The sequence below is a fragment of the Mustela erminea genome, chromosome 12 (assembly GCF_009829155.1).
Source record: "Mustela erminea isolate mMusErm1 chromosome 12, mMusErm1.Pri, whole genome shotgun sequence".
Taxonomy (NCBI): Eukaryota; Metazoa; Chordata; class Mammalia; order Carnivora; family Mustelidae; genus Mustela; species Mustela erminea.
Window position 1 is genome coordinate 47412892 of NC_045625.1, and position 21150 is coordinate 47434041.

The 21150-nt window shown below is 42.9% G+C and overlaps 2 protein-coding genes, 2 long non-coding RNA genes and 1 pseudogene across 4 annotated transcripts; 2 read left to right on the forward strand and 3 right to left on the reverse strand.

Annotated features, from left to right (window-relative positions):
* Positions 1-1279: 1279 nt before the first annotated feature.
* On the reverse strand, positions 1280-2043 carry LOC116570236 (interferon alpha-1/2-like). The gene has a single exon (XM_032307005.1). It carries the CDS (start codon positions 2005-2007, stop codon positions 1444-1446), a length of 564 nt encoding a protein of 187 aa, XP_032162896.1. The 5' UTR covers positions 2008-2043; the 3' UTR covers positions 1280-1443.
* A 3082-nt stretch (positions 2044-5125) lies between these two features.
* Positions 5126-8923, forward strand: LOC116570241. Its single transcript, XR_004277343.1, has 3 exons — positions 5126-5343; positions 6141-6234; positions 8887-8923. It is a non-coding gene; the product is annotated as an uncharacterized LOC116570241 (long non-coding RNA).
* On the reverse strand, positions 7624-8227 carry LOC116570220 (annotated as a pseudogene).
* Positions 8924-8988: 65 nt separating the features above from the next.
* On the forward strand, positions 8989-20378 carry LOC116570239. Its single transcript, XR_004277340.1, has 3 exons — positions 8989-9100; positions 9227-9295; positions 19928-20378. It is a non-coding gene; the product is annotated as an uncharacterized LOC116570239 (long non-coding RNA).
* Positions 20379-20708: 330 nt separating this feature from the next.
* Positions 20709-21149, reverse strand: LOC116569978 (interferon alpha-1/2-like; the record flags this gene model as incomplete). Its single annotated transcript, XM_032306491.1, has 1 exon — positions 20709-21149. A coding segment is annotated over one exon (441 nt), but the record flags the coding sequence as incomplete, so codon positions are not given.
* Position 21150: the final 1 nt, after the last annotated feature.

The window sequence follows — 21150 nt, forward strand, 5'->3', positions numbered from 1 at the left end:
CTGTCATAATAGATAATTTGATGAAGGATTGAATGAGTTATCTATTCCTGCCAAGTGAATTCTTAAAGCCAAATGGCTCACTGATGTGCAAGGAAGTAAGAACCAAGACAGGATAAACCATCGTCAGTAGTTCAGTCATGATGAAAAATAAATACAACATTAAACATATTAACATGATTTGCAGAACATCGAATCCATGAAATCACTCAGGAAAAAAGAAATGACATAAAAGGGCAAACCATGCCCAGAATAATGAACCTCATTATTCCGAGGTCCCATGCAATATTCTTCTCCAAGACAGATGCACTGACTTCTCTTATTCATGCTCCCACCCGCTCCAGGGTGGTCTCTGCTTATGCATTCCACCAAACTGACTCTCAGGAAGGTCAGCAAAGGCATCTGTGTTTCTGACATCACAGGCAGTTTCAATCCACATCTTCCAGGAATCCACTGATGGTCTTTGAAGCACATTTACTTCCTTAAAGACACTCACCAGCATCCTCTCTTACCCTGTGCTGTATGGCCAAGAGTCCACCGTCTCCTTTGTGGCTCGTCTCTCCTGTCCCTTCAATGGTTGAAGAGCCTCAGAATCAAGTTTTCTTTGTTTTTCACACGCACAGTCTTCCTGCGTGACCACCTCTGTTTCTGGCTTTGCCTGCTAGATGGGGACCTCAACCATAGCGTTTCTTGTCAACTGCCAGCTCACCTGCCCCCGACACCAGACATACGTGTCTCCATGTCTGCTAGTGACCTGTCGAGGGGTCCGCAGATTTTCTGTGTGCACTTCCTGTGTGCTTCTACCTCTCTGCTCAGGCAGCAGGTGAGAGAAGTCACTTCCTTTCCTTCTTCATTAAAACACTAAGTAGGAGGATGTTTTTAGATCCCATCCCTACAGCAACCATATATATATATATTCCTACAACCAAAGAGGTAGACATCAGGATCTGTATTTATTATGTCCTATAGCCCAAGGTCAACATGCAAGTTGTCTTAGAGAAAGTCAGTTGTCATTTCCAACGTTAATGCACTATGATGGTAAATGCATTCTGCTGTCCAATTTCCAATGGAGTTACACAATCAGACCTGGTATGCCTCTTTGAAAACCCTTTTGTCCTTAAAGTTCCATAAAGAAAAAATGATAAACTGATTACATATTATAAATATATTTTATTATATTCTGCTATGTAAAGGTGGACATCATGTTATATGAAAACAGAATCTTATCAATATTTACATAAATAAATATTTAAATAGATAAATAGACACGAGCAAGGTCATCTGTAAGCAACTACTGCTTGTAGAGTTGACATGTCCTGGAAACACGTGACAAATTACTGTGTTCATGTCTTCACGACAGCAGAAATGAGAATCTCTGACATGGCAGAACTCCAGAATGTGTGATGTTATCAGTCAGAAGGAATCATTTCCATGTTGAAAGGGGTGTCACTTCCCGCTCCTTAGTCTCTTATGTAAGGCTATTGATGCATACAAGGGTTTCATGATCTCTGCTCGGACCATCTCCCAGGCACAAGGGCTGTATTGCTTCTCTTGCAGATAGAGGGAGATTCTCTGGAAGTAGTTCCTCAGGATGGAGTCCCCGTTCACCAGGGGCAGCTCTCCCACCCCCACCTCCAGCAGAGGACAGGCTGCCAGGCGATCCAGCTGCTCAGAAAGTCCCGAGCACAATTCCTCCAGGAGGGTCGTGTTCCAAGGAGCAGGTGAGGCCTCTGTGCAGAAGAGGTGGAAGGTCTTCTGGTTCGTCACATGGACGACAGAGAGGGCTTGAGCCTTCTGTAGCACCTTGCCGTCAAACACCTCCTGCGGGAAGCCAAAGTTGTTTGTGTACCTGTCACAGGAGCTAGCAGACAGTCTCCTCATTTGTCGCAGGAGCATCAGGGCCCTCCAGTGCAGCAGGCCGTGGTTCTGAGGCAGGTCACATTCCAGAGAGCCGAGGGAGTGGCAGCTGAGCACCAACAGGGCCACCAAGAAGGAGCAGGACAGGGCCATCTGGGATCCTACTGATGCTGTTGGCCTGGCTGGGGTGGGCACGTCTGAGAACCGTGGCTCTAGCTCCTCTGAACATCTTCTCCTGTGCGTGTAACTTAAGTAGGGGACACAGGAGTTTTCGATTTCTGAACGTTTCCCTTTCTTTCTACTTCTCCTTTTCCTTTCCTTTCTACACTTTCTCCTGGGTTGTAGAGCGTGGGTTTCTCAACCGTTTTTCCTATTGCTGCCTCCTGTCACAGTCTTTTGAATATTTATGTATTTGAACCTTCCAACAAAACTTGGTAACATGGATCTACAGTCTATATAGTTATGTATGTATAGCTCTGCTTAATAGATTAGAAAAGAAAGTGTTCATTTTACTGTTTATTTAATTCAGTGTTAAGATGGACAAAAATTTCAACTGAGAGCTATATTTTTTTAATTAATTAATTTATTTTCAGAAAAACAGTATTCATTATTTTTTCACCACACCCAGTGCTCCATGCAATCCATGCCCTCAGTAATACCCACCATCTGGTTCCCCAAGCTCCTACCTCCCCGCCACTTCAAACCCCTCAGATTGTTTTTCAGAGTCCATAGTCTGAGAGCTATATTTTAAGCTATTGATTCTTTACTGGATATCTAAATATGATGAATGACTTCTCAATTTTTTCTTACTTAAATGGAAATATAAAAGTACAATGCTAATTAAGAATTTGTAGAAAGATATAATAATATCGGTGTCCTTAGATAATGAGAATCATTCCAAATTGCTAACAGCCAATGAATTATTCAATTATTTATTGGATGTTTGTTTTTCTTGTACCATATTTTAGTATGGCCTCAATAAGAAAATGATTTTTAACTTCACTTGCTGCTAGATACTCATCAAGTTATTCTCAAAATATTTTTTTATTTATACCAGATAGGATTCTTGATGCAATGAATAAGTTTTGAATAATTAAATGATTATGTAGAATTTATTTGTATTTATTTCCAAAGCCCACATCAAAATAAGGCTCAAAGAAAAGCAACGTCCACAAGACCGCCCATGGCTTGTTGAAGCCTTGTGCCCAACTCTAGAACTACTTGTTACATTGTTGGAAGCAACTGGACTAGTGTTCCCTCTGGTGGGGGGATGCTGAATTGTGGGAGAGACCTTGAAGCTCCAGAGCCAGAAGAATCAGGAAAAACTCTGGACCTTCTGCTCACTTTTACTAGGAATCTATCTGCTGTTTTTGAAAAAAAAAAAAAGAAAGAAAGAAAGAAAGAAAGAAAGAAAGAAAGAAAGAAAGAAAGAAAGAAAGAAAGAAAGAAAGAAAGAAGGAAAGAAGAAAGAAAGAAAGAAAAAAGAAAAAGGAAAAAAAAAGTATTTTTGTTGAAGTTCATGGCTTCTAACACTAGCAGAGTCTATTCATTCCAGGAAGTTTTTGATTGTGTTTGTTTGTGTTTCTTTGCTTCCTCTGGAAGAAAATCTCCCACCAGGGGACAGACTTCTGCATACAACACAAACCCATGTGCACACCTGGTCACTGTCTAGCCCACCTTGACCCCTCGCTGGCAGCCTCCCCTGTAAAGACTGTGACGGGCCACACAACAGCAGCCTCCTGCTCCTATCTCCTCTCTGCTCCTGCCACTGTGACATCACTGCAGTGGGGACATTCCCTCAGGTCAACAATAGTCACCAGGAGAAAAGAAAACAAATTTTCTTTTGGCTTCTGCTAGGAGAGTTTCAAAAAACCTGGGAGTTTCAAACAACTTGTGTTCTTCTTTGTGGCTTTGTAATTGGAAGTAAAAGGGCTAGACAGAAACCACAAAGGAAAAGGAAGCAGCTGTGTGAATGGGCAGGAGAGGCTCCTGAGGAGGGAGGGGGGAGGGGAGCTCACAGGAGGTTTCTCCACTGGGGGAGAGGGAAACTCTGCAATTGGAGAGTGACAGGATGGGATCTCGGAGGGCGTGGAGGAAGGGGACATGTGCTGTACCAGAACATATGCAGTATGCGGACATAGGCACAGTGTATATGTATACATATTACATTACTGTGTAACTAATTACATTCAATGGATAGGTCACCTGTTTTGAATGGGTATTTTATTTTATTTTTTTTTCACAACGATATTTTGGAGGATCAGCCCTTTGCAGTCAGTTATACGGAAAAGGCTAAGAGAAGATCACTTTTTTTAGGGAAAACATGAGAATTTAATCCCCATTTGTTAAACTCTCACTCAGTGGAAGATACTAGATGTTTGGAATGTGCCACTTCATTATTACAACAGCTCTAGGAATATTTCCACCTCACTTTACATCTGGGGAAGCTGAGCTGCAGAGAGCTCCAGTGAGGTTCTCATGATAGACAAGGAGATGGAAGCAGAATTCCAGATGCAGGGCACAGTCCTGTAGCCCATGGGATAATTCCTGCCTGAGGTTCCTCTTGGGAAATTCTGAATCTTCCCTTCTGCCACACTTCCTGGAGATCATTCTTCCCTGGTGGTGTCCCACCTCCACTGGCTGCCCCATCGCTGTGCCCTTGACAGGCTCCCCTTCTCCTTCTCAGCCTTAAATGTCAAAGATTCTCTGAAGCTTTAGGGCATCTTCTCATTCCACTTTCATGTCAGACGGAAGGACTTTCAGCACTGTGCCTCGATTTCCAAATACGGAAGACACATTTCGATTTAATGTCTCCAGGATGTGCATTGTTGGAGAGTCCAGACTCAGCCCTGCATCTCCAGTGGGAAGTCTGCTGTCCCCTCTTCCTGACTTTCCTCCTGCAGTCTCCTGGACACAGATCCCTTTGGCCACTAGCACTGTGAAGGTAGCCTCAGACTATTCTAGAGTGATTGCTTGACCCTCTCTCTGCTGGCAAAGCCAGTAGATGTCCCTCTGCTCTTCACAGAGGGTGACTAGTGGAGATTCCGAAGGTTCAACTCAAAAAAACTGTGGGCTCCACCAACTAGGGAGGCCTGGACAGTGTAGCTGTCCAGTGGAAGCACACAGAGCCTTGAGCCAGGCTTCTGTAATAGTTCAAGTTCCTAACAGTGCCTTCTCCTGGCCAGTGTGATTGTCTGAGAGCTCCTTTTTCTCCTGGTACTGCAGATGAGACTGGCCCTGGGACCTCAGCTGTGAGTGGATCTAAGAAGAGTTGTTGTTTTCTGTCTTCTTGCATTTGGGGGCTGTTGGTTTGTTCTTGTTGCTGCAGCTGTGACATCAGGAACAACGTTCCAACAGGTTCTGTGTTGATCCAGAAACCAGAGGATCCTGCAATATGTGAACACGTGAACAACTTGAGCTAGCTCTGTCCTGCGGAAGGAGGCCTTTAGGGACAGTCCTGCCAAAGAGACATTTTACCCACAATGCTGAGTAACTTAACTCAACACATTGTATGGCTGAAGCAGAAAGAGGAGGATTTAGAAAGATGGAACTCATGGCTATGTGGCTTAGTGTTGTAGGTCAAGAGTATAATTTCCAGGTCCCTTTCCCGCTTTCTTCCTTTTTATCATTTCCCTTTCCTTATGTCTGCATTTGAAGAGGAAGAGTTGGGTCTCCGGATTTTGACTCAGACGCATTCCAAGGTAGTCACTCTGTTTCTTCTGTCTCAGATGGAGATGGATTTTCTGGTAGCACATCTTCAGGGCCAGGGCAGGGCCCTCAAACCCAGGGGAGGCATTTCCACTCCCATTGCAGGTACCGCGCAGGTTTCCAGTGTTCTGGCTGCCCCAGCAGGGACGGGTTCAGGTGAGGAAGAGTGTGAAGCTCCGCAGCAGCATCTCGTGGAGGACAGACTTGGCGTGGACCTCCTGGAACTGGCAGCCACCCACCCTGTCCCAGTGGAGGTGTCCCTGGTTCCGGAGAAGGGACTGATGCTCCTCCTCTGTTCAGAAGCAGTGGGTCCCCCTGTGAAGCTGCCCGGGGCCAGGAGGCAGCTCACAGCCCAGAGCTGAGATGCTGCCACGGGGAACGAGTAGGATCCCCACAGAGCAGCTGGGTGCTGCACCTGAGGGCTTCTGATGGCCAGGGGAACAGTGGGCGGTGCCCTGTCCCCTCATTCATCTTCAGTTCTTTCTGTTCATGAGTCTTCAATAGGACAGCGTGTTTTCATTTGCACAATGTTCCCGTACACTTTTCATGCCTTTTCATTTTTGTTTGCTTTTCTTTAGATATGCTTTACATGGCTTAGAAGACATTAGAAGGCATCCACCATTTCAATTATTTTTTTCATTTTTTCATGGAAGTTCAATTAGCCCAAAGAAGGTAAATCTCTCAGATGTATACTCTATCTATAGTCACTAGCTTCTGTTCTGTTCCTCGCCTTTCCTCTGTCACCAGTGTGGTTTCCTGGTGAGTAATTCAGTCAAAACAGCCGGTCCCCTTGGTCCCAACCCTTCTACTTCCCAGCTTCATGGACACTTTCCATGCACCCTTTGCTATGATGCAATTCCTTGAAGCCTTTCTTGGCTTTGAAATAGACTCTTATCCAATATTCACTCTTATACTACTGCCTGAGGGACATTCCACCTTTGTTTGCAGTGTGGCTCTTTTCTCCCTTAACCAGGGGAGGCTTGAGGCACCATTTCTCATTCTACACTCTTTTCCCAAACAAGCACTTCCCTCCCTGGGTTTTCTGTGAATGGAATGGCTTGTAAATGGCAGGATCAAGGATCCATGTTGTTTCTTTTGATTTATTTATTTTGTTTTGTTTAAAGATTTTATTTATTTATATGACACAGAGAGAGAGAGACAGTGAACACAATCAGGGACAGTGTGAGAGGGAGAAGCAGACTCCCAGCTGAACATGGAACTTGACGCAGGGTTTGATCCGGGACCCCGTCATCCTGACCTGAACCTAAGGCAGACACTTAATCTACTGAGCCACTCGGGTGACCCTGAACGATCCATTTGCTAAAGAATATTCGCACTTGGGTGTCTACCGTGTGATGTGGAATGTATCTGGTGCTTTTCATATTATTTCCTGACATGTCTGCTTCCTTTTCTACTTACAAAATTCATGTTTTCCCTTCTTCTCACTCTTCCCTTTAACATAACTGATATTACTTCACTACAATTCTTGTCCCAAGGTTAGTTTTTGTACAAAATCCAAGATACAGACACAGCATTGGCCTTGTGAAGTCTGCCTTTCCTGTGACGACAGCATGCAAAGTGATTTCCAGGAAGTCGATGCGATTACTTCTAATGTGAAAACAAAGTAATGAGTGAGAGAGTGGTACAGTCCATTCTTTCATCAGGTTGTAATCAGACTAGTTTCCTGCTTCAATTAGAAACAAACACAAGAAGTTTTCTATAGCAACATTTAATGATCAGAAAATAAAGAATTTAATACACATAAAACATATACAATTCTCTTAACCAGAAAGGGAAGATACAACTAATATAATACAATAAAAAATAACTTAAATGTAAAATAAATAAATAAAGAGTTAAATAGGCAGATCCGCATGGTCATCTGAAAGTGACAGGTGTTTGTAACGTTGACTTCATGTTGCCTAATACTCCTGAACATATGTGACAAAGTGATTCAGTTCATGTCATGATGACAGCAGAAATGAGAGTCCTTGACACTACAGGACAATGGGAGTGTGATATTATTATTCAGAGAGAACCATTTCGATGTTGAAATGGGTGTCACTTCCCACTCATTAGTCTCCTTTGCAAAGCTGTTGATGCATACAAGGGTTTCATGATCTCTGCTCGGACCATCTCCCAGGCACAAGGGCTGTATTGCTTCTCTTGCAGATAGAGGGAGATTCTCTGGAAGTAGTTCCTCAGGATGGAGTCCCCATTTACCAGGGGCAGCTCTCCCACCCCCGCCTCCTGCAGGGGACAGGCTTCCAGGTGGCCCAGCTGCTCAGAAAGTCCCGAGCACAATTCCTCCAGGAGGAACATGTTCCAGGGAGCAGGTGAGGCCTCTGTGCAGAAGAGGTGGAAGGTCTTCTGGTTTGTCACATGGATGACAGAGGGCATAAGCCTTCTGCAGCGCCTTGCCATCAAACACCTCCTGGGGGAAGCCAAAGTGGTTTGTGTAGTTGTCACAGGAGCTAGCAGACAGTCTCCTTATTTGTCGCAGGAGCATCAGGGCCCTCCAGTGCAGCAGGCCATGGTCCTGAGGCAGGTCACATCCCAGAGAGCCTAGGGAGTGGCAGCTGAGCACCACCAGAGCCACTAAGAATGAACAGGGCAGGGCCATTGGGGATACTGCAGATGCTGTTGTCCTGGCTGTGGTGGGCATGTCTGGAACCCGTGGCTCTAGCTTCTCTGAACATCTTCTCTTGTGCGTGAGGCTTAAGTAGGGGACTTAGGAGTTTTCAATTTCTGTACATTTCCCTTACTTTCTACTTCTCTTTTTGATTTCCTTTCTACACTTTCTACTTGGGTTGGAGCATGGGTTTCTCAACCATGTATTATTTTCTTTAAGTATTATCCTTGCCTCCAGAATCTTTTTGGTTTTTTCTTTAATTGCAACTTTGAAGAAAACTTAATAGAAGGGAGACACAGTATATATCATTATATATTGTATTTTTGTCTGTGTTTTAAGATAAAAAAAAGTGTAACGTTTATCCAATTCAGGGTCGAGAATGATTAAAAATTTTAAGGTAATAGTTATATTTTAAAGCTATTGATGCTTATGTATATAAGTAAATTTGATGTGTGACTTATAATTTCTTTACATGTATACAGTGAAGTATATGGAGTACATATGCAAATTAAAAAATTCAAATTGGACATAATGATTTTGGTGTACCTGAACATTTACAATCAATCCAGATTGCTAAATGCAAGTGAAAACTGGAATCATTACTTAATATGTCTTTTTTAGTGCACTGAATTTGAATGTTGCCTCATATGACAAAATAATTTTTTAAAGATTTTTATTTATTTATTTGACAGAGAGAAAGATGCAGAGAGAGTACAAGTAGATAGAACAATGGGCAGACAGTGAGGGAGAAGCAGGCTCCCAACGAGCAGGGAGCCTGATGCGTGGCTCCATCCCAGCACCCTGGGATTTTGACCTGAGCTTAAAGTGGCCACCCAACTGACTGAGCTCCCCAGGCACCACGACAACCTCATCTTTAACTTTACCTGCTACTATGTACTCTGGAAGGTATTGTCAAAATGTTTTTTCTGTTTAACACCAGATAACTACTGAGGTGTTGAATGAGTTTTGTAGAGCTAAATCATAAAATTTAATGTATTTGTGTTTTCATTTCCAAAACCTGCATCACAACAGGCCTCAGACATCAGCAATGGCCACAAGACAACACTAGCAGCTCACCAGTAAGAAAGATCACCTGACCAGGTAAGACTGAGACCCAGGAAATGATGGAGAGAAACTCCTCCAATCCTAAAGGATTCCTGTTATTCCTAGATTTGTCACACTGACCTTACAGACAGTTTGTGTCCTCCAAGAATTCTATGCCATTGCTTCTTATGTAATATCCAAAAAAAAAAAAAAAACCCCAATGAAAGACAATAAATACCAAGGTTTTGTTAGAACCCTCTAAGGCATTGCAAGTGCCCCGAGCAGGAAGCCTGGTTCTTGTCTGGGAAGAGGTGTCAAGGTTCTAATTCCAGATGACTGGATTTTCCCAGCAGTACCTCACTGACAAGGTAGTTATCACCTCTACTAACCTCATTCCTCTGCAGTGACTGAGTGTCCTCCATCCAGGTTCTCGTGGGCTCACTCCTGAGGACAGGCTCACAATGTGTGGAGGATTCTAGATTCCGCTACTGTGCAGGGGCTTGTTTCCTTGTTAGCAAAGCACTTACTGCCCCTAGATCTTTGCCCTTGTTCCTGGAGTCTTTGTATTGGGGACCCTCTCAGTGCTTCTCTCCTGACCTTCTCCCAGGTCAGAGGACCTTCTCTCAGAGGACCTTCTCTCCTGACCAGAAGAAGGTGTCAACTTCTCAGATGCTGAGGGCAAATGTTTGTTTTCTCCAAGTAGAGAAAAGAATGACTATCTTCCTTTCACCTTGAATAACGAAATACATTTATTGTGCAATCACAGCTCTTAATTTTCCCATTTTTCATCTTTTAAAGTAAGCTCCACACACAGGGTGGACCCTGACATGGGGCTTGAACTCACAGTCTGAGTAAGAATCATATCCTCAACCTATTGAGCCACCCAGGATCCCCCATGGTTCAAATTTTCCTGAAACTAGAGAACACATGTTAGGTTCAAATTTCTCTGCAGAGCACAGGGGGATTCACCGGATGTCTCACCAGAAACTTCCATCAAAGAAAGTAATGACTTTCACTAGCTCATTCAGACTCTGTGTTTCCAGTAGGCAGCTTCGTCTGGCCATCTGTCTGGTGCTCAGAATGCAGGGGGTGAGGCTCAGGCTATGGTGTCAGGGACACACTTCCTTGTTGCCTTTCCTTATTCATGGTGTTGCATCTTCAACTTAAGTAACAACAAAGAGAATGTAAATAACTTAATATTTCCACATGCTTTACTGGACATACTCTGACTTGCTGGTCCTGATCATGTTCTACGTCATCGTGAGGATCACACAGAGGGAAGGAAGGAGAGGGCCAAGGGGCTGCCCTTCTCTTTCATTTTTAAGACATCAATTTTTCTGTTTCTCATGTCACCTTTCCTCAAAAGCAAACATGACAGCTGTGTGTGGGGGGGGGAGGGAGAAGACAACTGTTCTGTCTGAATGTGACAAAAGTGAAAGAGTGGCCTGTCCACTGAGAAAATGGCAGAGTGTGTGTCAGCCAAATTTGATGTAGCAATACTGGGGACGAGCAGCTCTGGCAGACGGGGGAAATGAAGGCTGTACTGAGTAATTGCAAGTCAGGAAAGTGTCTGCCTTGGCCAGAGGATCCCACAAGACCAACTCTTGGGTCCCCATGAGGCCCTCAGCTCTACAAGAGGAGCCACCTCATTTTCCTTTCATTCAATCCACATGTACTCGGCTCTGAGGAGAGATGAGAGGAGTCACACCAACCAGCTCACAAGAGACTGGCACCCAGGACTCATCCCTTTACCTCCTCTGGAAGGAGACAGGATCCTCGCCCTGCCTGAGAGCTCTACCTACCTGATAAGTCCACTCAGGCCCGGAAACGTTTGCCTGAGAAATCCAATAGGAAGACGAGGGGAACTGAAGGATCCAAATGATTCTGCTCTGGACCTTGATTAGAATAATGATGAGGATCTTTTAAGATGATAACATTAAAGGTGAAAGCAGTCTAACCATTCTCAGATCCTTGAAACCACTACGTCTGTTTTCTCAGTAACCCCATTTGGATTCTGCTTATTTTTCCAGCTGTTTGGAGAGAAATAGAAACCAGAGGGAGAATATTCAGATAGAACCAATATCCAAGGTGGAACACAAAGGAGTTGTGAGATAACTGCTTGTCTGGAAGCAGCTGTTAAACGATGTGAAGAATAGAGATGGACAGAGGTTTTGAGACCCAGGAGAGGCCATGGCATGAATTCAGTCAGGTGGAGATGGTGAGGGATCAAGGATTCTAGATCACACTGTAGATGCCAAAGGCTTGTTGACTGTGGTTGTGTATGGCAACAGGAGGTGTGGGAGGAGTCACCTACATGACTTTGGAACTTTGAAGTTCCAAAGACATGTTGTCTGGATCCCTTTTAAACACTCATGAGAGTGGGGAGGAGTCAAGATGGTGGAGAAGTAGTGGGCTGACTTTACATCAGGTAGCAGGAAATCAGCTAGGTAGTTTATCAAACCAATCCAAACACCTACCAATCCAACAGGAGATTGAAGAGAAGAAGAACAGCAATTCTAGAAACAGAAAATTAACCACTTTCTGAAAGGTGGGACCTGCGGAGAAGTGAATCCAAAGCAATGGGAAGATAGACCTCATGGGGAGGGTCCAGCTCCCGGCAAGTGGTGAAGCAATAGGGCACAAAATCAGAACTTTTAAAAGTCTGTTCCACTGAGGGACATCACTCCAGAGGCTAAGCCGGGGTGAAGCCCACGCACGGATAGTGTGGTCTTATGTCCTGTGGGGACACAGAAGGGTCGGGGGTGTTTGAGCGTTGCCGAGCTCCCAGGTATTAGAGTGGGGAAGCTAGCTACAGAGACAGAGCCCAGAAGTGAGCTCTCAACTCGGGCCTACCTTAAACTGTGAACCATGGCTTAGGCTGACCACTGCTCTGTGAGCAAGGACCCCACAAGAACCTAAAAGACCCCCTCAGAAGAGAGCAGGGATCTTCTGGGTTTGGAGACTCCAGGTGGGGCTGTGTGCCAGCAACGCTTGGTCAGAGGCTGAGGGAGCTTGGAGTGCGGCCAGAGGCCAGGGAGATGGGAGTGATTGAGCGCTTTTCTCCAAAGGCACATTCTGGAGTGGGCCCCTGAGCTCTCGGCTCCTTCGGGCCAGAGATTGGGAGGCCACCATTTTCATTCCATCCTACAGAACTCTATGGAAACCCTTCAGGGAACAAAAGCTCCCGACAGTGAACCCAAGCGAATTCCTTAGCCCGGCCTTTGGTAAGGGTGGTGCAATTCCGACTCAGGGAAGGACACTTGAGAATCATTACAACAGGCCCCTCCCCCAGAAGATCAGCAAGAAATTCAGCCAAGACCAAGTTTACTTCAAGGAGAACAGTGGAATTCCAGAGGAGGAGCAAGCAAAGCATGAATTTCATGACTTTCTCCCCATGTTCTTTAGTCTGGCAAAATTAATTATTTTTTTAATTTTATTTTTTTCTTAAGCTAAAATTTTTTTGACATTACTCTTTCCTTTCTTAACATTTTTTAACTAGCTTATCTTAACAATACCTTTTATATAAAAAAATCTTTTTTGAACCTTCATTATTATACTCATATATTATCCTTTGGTGTATCTAACTTTACTTTTGTATACACATAGGGTTTTTTTTCTAAACAATTGGGATACAACTTCTTCTAATAGGTAAAAATATACCCTAAATCTACACAGGTCTTTATTCTAGTCTCCAGCCTGAACAAATTCTCTCCACTTATCTTATCAACTCCTTTTTTAGAAATTGTTTTTTAAAACATCCATCTTTATAGTCATATTCCATCCCTTCATCTTGTTTACCCTTAGTGTGTGTATGTGTGTGTGTGTGTATTTTTCATTCTTTAAAATTTTGGGAGATCGTTTATTTTAAGAGACCAAAATACTCCCAAAATAAGTGTGTGACTCTGTTCTAGTCACCAATCCAATATATATATTTTCTTTTTTATATTTTTTATTTAATTTTTTTTGCTGAACTCCTATTTTTCCTGTATCTTCCCTCCATGATTAGGGGTCTCTCCTGATTTGGTTAGAGCACATTTTCCTGGGGTCCTAGCCACCCTTTCAGAATTTTATTCACTCCTTCATATATTCTTATCTGGATAAAATGACAAGGTGGAAAAATGCACTACCAAAAAAAAAAAAAGAAAGAAAGAAAGAAAGAAAAGGCAGTACCAAAGGCTAGGGACCTAATCAATATGGACTTTCATAATATCTCAGTCTAGGGTTCAGAATGATGTTCCCAAGGTGCTAGCTGGGCTCAAACAAAAAGGCATGGAAGATATTAGAGAAACCCTGTCTGGAGAAATAAAAGCCCTTTCTGGAGAAATAAAGGAACTAAAATCTTACCAAGTTGAAACAAAAAAAAGCTATTAATGAGGTACAATCAAAACTAGAGGCTCTTACTGCTAGGATAAATGAGGCAGAAGAGAGAATTAGTGATATAGAAGGCCAGATGACACAGAATAAAGAAGCTGAGCAAAATAGAGGCAAACAACTACTGGACCTTGAGGGGAGAATTCAAGAGATAATACAATGACACTAAATTCATATTTATCAATAGTTACCCTGAATGTACATGGGGTAAAAACCCCAAGCAAAAGACACAGGGTATCAGAATGGAAAAAAAAAACCCATCAATATGCTGCCTACAAGAAACTAATTTTAGACCCGAAGACACCTCCAGATATAAAGGGGGTGGAAAAAATTTATCATGCTAATGGACATCAAAAGAAAGTTGGGGTGGCAATCCTTATATCAGATCAATTAGATTTCAAAACAAATACTCTAATAAGAGATGAGGAAGGACACTGTATCATACTCAAAGGGTTTGTCCAACAAGAAGATCAAACAATTGTAAGTATCTATGCCCCTAACATGGGAGGAGCCAATTATATAAATCAATTATTAACAAAATCAAAGAAACACAGTGACAAGAATACAATAATAGTAGGGGACTTAACACTCCCCTCACTGAAATGGACAGATCATCCAAGCAAAAGATCAACAAGGAAATAAAGGCCTTGAGTGACACACTGGACCAGAGGGACATAAAAGATTCAGAACACTCCATCCCAAAGCAACAGAAAACACGTTCTTCTCCAGTGCAATTGGAACATTCTCCAGAATACGTCACATCCTGGGTCCTAAATCAGGTCTCACCTGGTATCTCACCTTGGGATCATTCCCTGCACACTTTCAAACCACAATGCTCTGAAGCTAGAACTCCATCACAAGATGAAATTTGGAAAGAACCCAAATACATGGAGACTAAACTGCATCCTTCTAAAGAATGAATGGAACCAGGAAATTAAAGAAGAATTGAAAAAATTTATGGAAACTAATGATGATGAAAACACAACGGTTCAAAATCTGTGGGACACAGCAAAAGCAGTCCTGAGAGGAAAATATATAGCGATACAAGCCTTTCTCAAGAAACAAGAAAGGTCTCACATACACAACCTAACCCTACACATAAAGGACCTGGAGAAAGAACAACAAGGAAAGCCTAAACCCAGTAGGAGAAGAAAAATAATAAAGATCAGAGCAGAAATCAAAGAAATAGAAACCAAAAAAATCAATCAATAGAACAAATCAATGAAACTAGGAGTGGGTTCTCTGAAAGAATGAATAAGATTGATAACCCCCTGGCCAGCCTTAAAGAAAGAAAACAAAAAGGACCCAAATAAATAAAATCATGAATTAAAGAGGATAGATCACAACCAACACAAAAGAAATACGAACAATTATAAGAAAATATTTTGAGCAAATATATGCCAGTAAATTTGACAATCTGGAAGAAATAGATGCATTTCTAGAGACATATAAACTACAACAACTGACCCACAAAGAAAGAGAAAACCTAAACAGACCCATAACCAGTAAGGACATTGAAACAGTCATCAAAAAACCTCCAAACAAACAAGAGCCCAGGGCCAGGTGGTTTCTCGGGGGAATTCTACTTAATATTTAAAGAAGAATTAATTCCTATTCTCCTGAAATTGTTCCAAAACATAGAAATGGAAGGCAACCTTCCAAACTCATTTTATGAGGCCAGCATTAGCTTGATCCCCAAAACAGACAAGGTTCCTATCAGAAAAGAGAATTACAGACCAATATCCTTGATGAACACAGATGCTAAATTTCTCACCAAAATACTATCCAAAAGGATCCAACAGTACATTAAAAGAATGATTCACCACGACCAAGTGGGATTTATTCCAGGGCTGCAAGGTTGGCTCAATATCTGAAAATCAATCAATGTGATACAATATATTACTCAATGAAAGAACAAGAACCATATGAGACTCTCAATAGATGCTGAAAAAGCATTGGACGAAGTACAGCACACTTTCCTGTTCAAAACTCTTCAGAATGTAGGGATAGAGGGTACATACCTCAATATCATCAAAGCCCACCATGAAAAATCAACTGCAAACATCATTCTAAGTGGAGAAAAACTGAGAGTTTTTCCAATAAGGTCAGGGAACACGGCAGGGGTGTCTATTACCACCACTGCTATTGAACATAGTAGTAGAAGTCCTAGCCTCAGCAATCAGGCAACAAAAAGAAATTAAAGGCATCCAAATTGGCAAAGAAGAAGCCAAACTATCACGCTTTGCAGATGATATGATACTATATGTGGAAAACCCAACAGACACCAGTCCAAATCTGCTAGAATTTGTATAGGAATGCAGTAAAGCATGAGGATATAAGTTCGATGCACAGAATACAGTTGCATTTCTTTACACCAAAACAAGACAGAAGAAAGAGAAATTAAGGAATCAATTCCATTTACAACTACACCCAAATACATAAGATACATAGGAAGAAACCTAACCAAAGAAGCAAAGAATTCTTACTCAGAAAACTATAAAGTACTCATGAAGGAAATTGAGGAAGACACAAAGAAATGGAAAAATGGTCCACGCTCATGGATTGGACGAACAAATAATGTGAAAATGTCTACGCTACCTGAAGCAATCTACACATTTGATGCAATCCCTATCAAAAGCCCATCCATTTTTTCAAAGAAATGAAACAAAAAATCCTACAATTTATATGGAACCAGAAGAGACCTTGAATAGCCGGAGGAATACTGAACAAGAAAGCCAAAATCGGTGGCATCACAATTCCAGACCTCAAACTCTATTGCAAAGCTGTCATCTTCAAGACAGTATGGTACTGGCCCAAAAACAGACACACAGATCATTGGAACAGAATAGAGAGCCCAGAAACAGACCCTCGACTTTATGGCCAACTAATCATTGACAAAGCAGGAGAGAATGCCCAATGGAAAAAGACAGCCTCTTCCACAAATGGTGTTGGGAAAATTGGACAGCCACATGCAGAGAAATGAAGCTGGATCATTTCCTTACACCACACACGAAAATAGAGCAAACTGGATGAAGGACCTCAATGTGAGAAAGGAATCCATCAGAATCCTTGAGGAGAACACAGGCAGCAACCTCTTTGACCTTAGCCACAGCAACTACTTCCTAGGAACATCACCAGAGGAAAGGGAAGCAAGGGCAAAAAAATGAACTGTTGGGACTTCATCAAGATCAAAAGCTTCAGCACAGCAAAGGAAACAGCCAACAAATCCAAAAGACAACTGACAGGATGGGAAAAAATATTTGCAAACGACATATCAATTAAAGGGCTAATATCCAAAATCTATAAAGAGCTTAGCAAACCCAGCACCCAAAGAACAGGTAATCGAATCAAGAAATGGGCAAAGGACATGGACAGGCATTTCCACAAAGAAGACTTCCAGATGGCCAACAGACACATGAAAAAGTGCTCCACTTCACTCGGCATCAGGGAAATACAAATCAAAACCACAATGAGTTACCAGCTCACTCCAGTCAGAATGGCTAAAATTAACAAGTCAGGAAATGACAGATGCGGGGTAGGATGGGGAGAAAGGGGAACCTGCCTACACTGTTGGTGGGAGTGCAAGCTGGTGCAACCACGCTGGAAAACAGCATGGAGGTTGCTCAAAAAGTTGAAAATAGAGCTGCCGTACACCCCAGCAATTGGACTCCTGGGTATTTACCCTAAAGATACAAATATAGTGATCTGAAGGGGCACGTGCACCCGAATGTTTACAGTAGCAGTGTCCACAAGAGCCAAACTACGGAAAGAACCTAGGTGTCATCAACAGATGAATGAATAAAGCAGATGTGGTGTTTATATATAAAATAGAATACTATGCAGTCATCAAAAGAAATGAAATCTTGCCATTTGCAACGATGGGATGGAATTAGAGAGGTTAAGCCCATTGAATGAATTCAATGAGAGAAAGACAATTATCATATAATCTCCCTGATTTGAGGAAGTTGAGAAGCAACATGGGCAGTTTGGAAGTAGGAAAAGAATAAATGAAAAAAGATGGGATAAGGAGGGAGACAAACCATTAAGAGACTCTTAATCTCACAAAAGAAACTGAGGGTTGCCGGGGGGAAAGGAGGTTAGGGAGATGGAGGTGAGGTTATGGACATTGGGGAGGGTATGTGCTACAGTGAGAGCTGTGAAGTGTGTAAATACAGACCTGTACCCCTGGGGCTAGAACACATTATGTTAATGAAAAAAATAAAAATTAAAAAATTAAATGAGTACTCATGAGACATTAGATTTTTCTGCCAATGAGATAGATGTTTGCAGCTGGCACTAGACTGACCCTTCCCCCTCCAAACGTTGCAGGCTGTTGTCCTGTCAGGGTCACCCACGGTGGGGACACTACTGTGGGCCATATCTGCCTAGAAGAATTCTGTGCTCCCAGTGTCCACTTGAACCTTCTCAGTCTCGGGAAGGACACAGAGATAGTTGACTCAATGCTGCCCTACTGTCCAACTGTTCCACCTCCTGAGGATAAGTGATTAATCCAGTGGACACTTTCCCATTTCTGTTCTCCTTCCAGGTTCCCACACTGCTGCTGACTTTCAACACTTTCATGTTTCCAGATGTCAGTGTGGTTTTCTGAGCAAAGGAATGTCCTACTCCTAGTGTAACAAGAACTTGAGGAGTGCTACAACACAGGCACAGTTGAGCTCCGGGATTCTTTGCGTAGGAGCCCTGGAATTAGCATGTTTCTGTGTGGGACCAGATTTCTGGGGGCCTTGAGCTCCACAGCACAGCAATCAGCTGACAGGAGGGTGGAGGGAGGGCAAGTGCACACTCTGGCTTCTGATGCTGCCAGACCTTGGCTGCTTGTGGCCAATAGTGCAGGGTGAGTCTCCCAGCCTGTCCCTGGACACCCAACCCTGAGCCCTGCCTCCTCTTCATCCCCTGGCAGGCTGAATAGCAATGCCTGGGAATGGAAAGTTGGCGGGGGTCGGGGCACCTGGCTGACTCAGTCCTTCAGGCATCTGCCTTTAGCTCAGGTCATCATCTCATGGTCCTAGGATAGAGTCCTACATTAGGCTACCTGCTCAGTGGGGAGTGTGCTGCTCCATCTGACCTTCCCACCTCTCATGTTCTGCCTCTCTGTCTCTCTCAAATAAAGAAATAAAATATAGTTGTCAGAATTAATAAGACAATTGCTACCATATTTATGCTGTTCCCTACAGAAGATGCAGTGCTAGGTTCGTTTCAATGCATGACTTCAGTGAATATTCATGCTCTTCTGTCCTAATTCTTAAATCTGTTTGTACTCCTGAATTACACACAGCTCACTATTGCTCCATGGATTTCTATGATTCATGTATTTTCAGATCATTCAACCAATGATTTCTCATTGCTGTAAATATGAGAAGAGAGAATACCTGACCCAGCTTCCCACCGTCATTTTTGAAGAAAGTCTGTCAGTCTTTATGTGCAGGAGAATCTCGTGATGTGGATATCCACCAAACATTGTGGTATTCCGAACATGAGGAAATACTAGTAGTGAGCAACAGAGAAGAATTCTTACCACATCAAATTCTCTAGAAAAAGCAACGTGATATTATGCCACTTTAGTAAACAGGGTCACAAGGAGGGGTTAAGGAACCTAATTAATGATGCCAAATAATTCCAGGAAACATGATCTTATCCATGGTAATAGATAATTTGATGTAGGATTGAATGAGTTATCCATTCCTGCCAAGTGAATTCTTAAAGCCAAGCAGCTCGCTGATGTGCAAGGAAGTAAGAACCAAGACACGATAAATCACGGTCAGAAATTCAGTCGTGATGAAGAAGAAATACAACATTAAACATATTAACATGATGTGCAGAACATCGAATCCATGAAACCAGTCAGGGAAAAAGAAATGCCATAGAAGTGCAAACGATGCACAGAATAACAAACCCCATTATTCCCAGATCCCATGCAATATTCTTCTCCAAGACAAATGCACTGACTTCTCTTATTCATGCTCCCACTTGCTCCAGGGTGGTCTCTGCTTATGCATTCCACCAAACTGACTCTCAGGAAGGTCAGCAAAGGCTTCTGTGTTTCTGACATCACAGGCAGTTTCAATCCACATCTTCCAGGAACCTGCTGATGGTCTTTGAAACACATTTACTTCTGTAAAAACCCTCACCAGCATCCTCCCTTACCATGTGCTGTGGCCAAGAGTCCACCGTCTCCTTTGTGGCTCTTCTCTCCTGTCCCTTCAATGGTTGAAGAGCCTCAGAATCAAGTTTATGTCTATTTCTCACATGACACGGTCTCCCTGCGTGACCACCTCTGTTTCTGTCTTTGCCTGCTAGATATGGACCTCAGCCATGGCGTTTCTTGTCAACTGCCAGCTCACCTGCCCCCGACACCGGACATAGGTGTCTCCATGTCTGCCAGTGACCTGTTGAGAGGCCCGCAGATTTTCTGTGTGCACTTCCTGTGTGCTTCTACCTCTCTGCTCAGGCAGCAGGTGAGAGAAGTCACTTCCTTTCCTTCATCGTCAAAACATTAAATTGGAGGTTTTTAGATCCCATCCCTATAGCAACCATATTTATATGTCCCTACAACCAAAGATGTAGACATCAGGATCTGTATTTTTTATGTCCTATAGCCTAAAGTCAACGTGCAAGTTGTCTTAGAGAAAGTGAGTTGTTATTTCCAGTGTTAATGCAGTGTGACAGTAAATGCATTCTGCTGTCCAGTTTCCAACGGAGTTACACAATCATACCTGGTGTGCCTCTTTGAAAACCCTTTTGTCCTTAAAGTTCCATAAAGAAAGAAAATGATAAACTGATTACATATTATAAATATATTTTATTATATTCTACTATGTAAAGGTGTACATCATATTATATGAAAAAACTGAATCTTATGGATATTTATGTAAATAAATATTTAAATAGATAAATAGGCATAGGCAAGGTCATCTGTAAGCAACTATTTCTTGTAGAGTTGACATGTCCTAAAAACACTTGGCAAATTGACTGTGTTCATGTCTTCACAACCATAGAAATGAGAGTCTCTGAGATGGCAGAACTCCGGAATGTGTGATGTTATTAGACAGAGGGAATCATTTCCATGTTGAAACAGGTCTCACTTGCCACTCCTTAGTCTCTTATGCAAGGCTATTGATACATACAAGGGTTTCATGATCTCTGCTCGGACCATCTCCCAGGCACAAGGGCTGTATTGCTTCTCTTGCAGATAGAGGGAGATTCTCTGGAAGTAGTTCCTCAGGATGGAGTCCCCATTCACCAGGGGCATCTCTTCCACCCCTGCCTCCTGCAGAGGACAGGCTTCCAGGCGGCCCATCTGCTCAGAAAGTCCTGAGCACAATTCCTCCAGGAGGGTTATGTTCCAGGGAGCAGGTGAGGCCTCTGTGCAGAAGAGGTGGAAGGTCTTCTGGTTTGTCACATGGATGACAGAGAGGACTTGAGCCTTCTGCAGCGCCTTGCCGTCAAACACCTCCTGGGGGAAGCCAAAGTCGTTTGTATAGTTGTCACAGTAGCTAGCAGACAGTCTCTTCATTTGTCGC

Bases quoted from the DNA above. Each gene is read 5' to 3' on its own strand.
- LOC116570236 (XM_032307005.1), bottom strand. From the start codon at position 2,007: ATGGCCCTGTCCTGCTCCTTCTTGGTGGCCCTGTTGGTGCTCAGCTGC.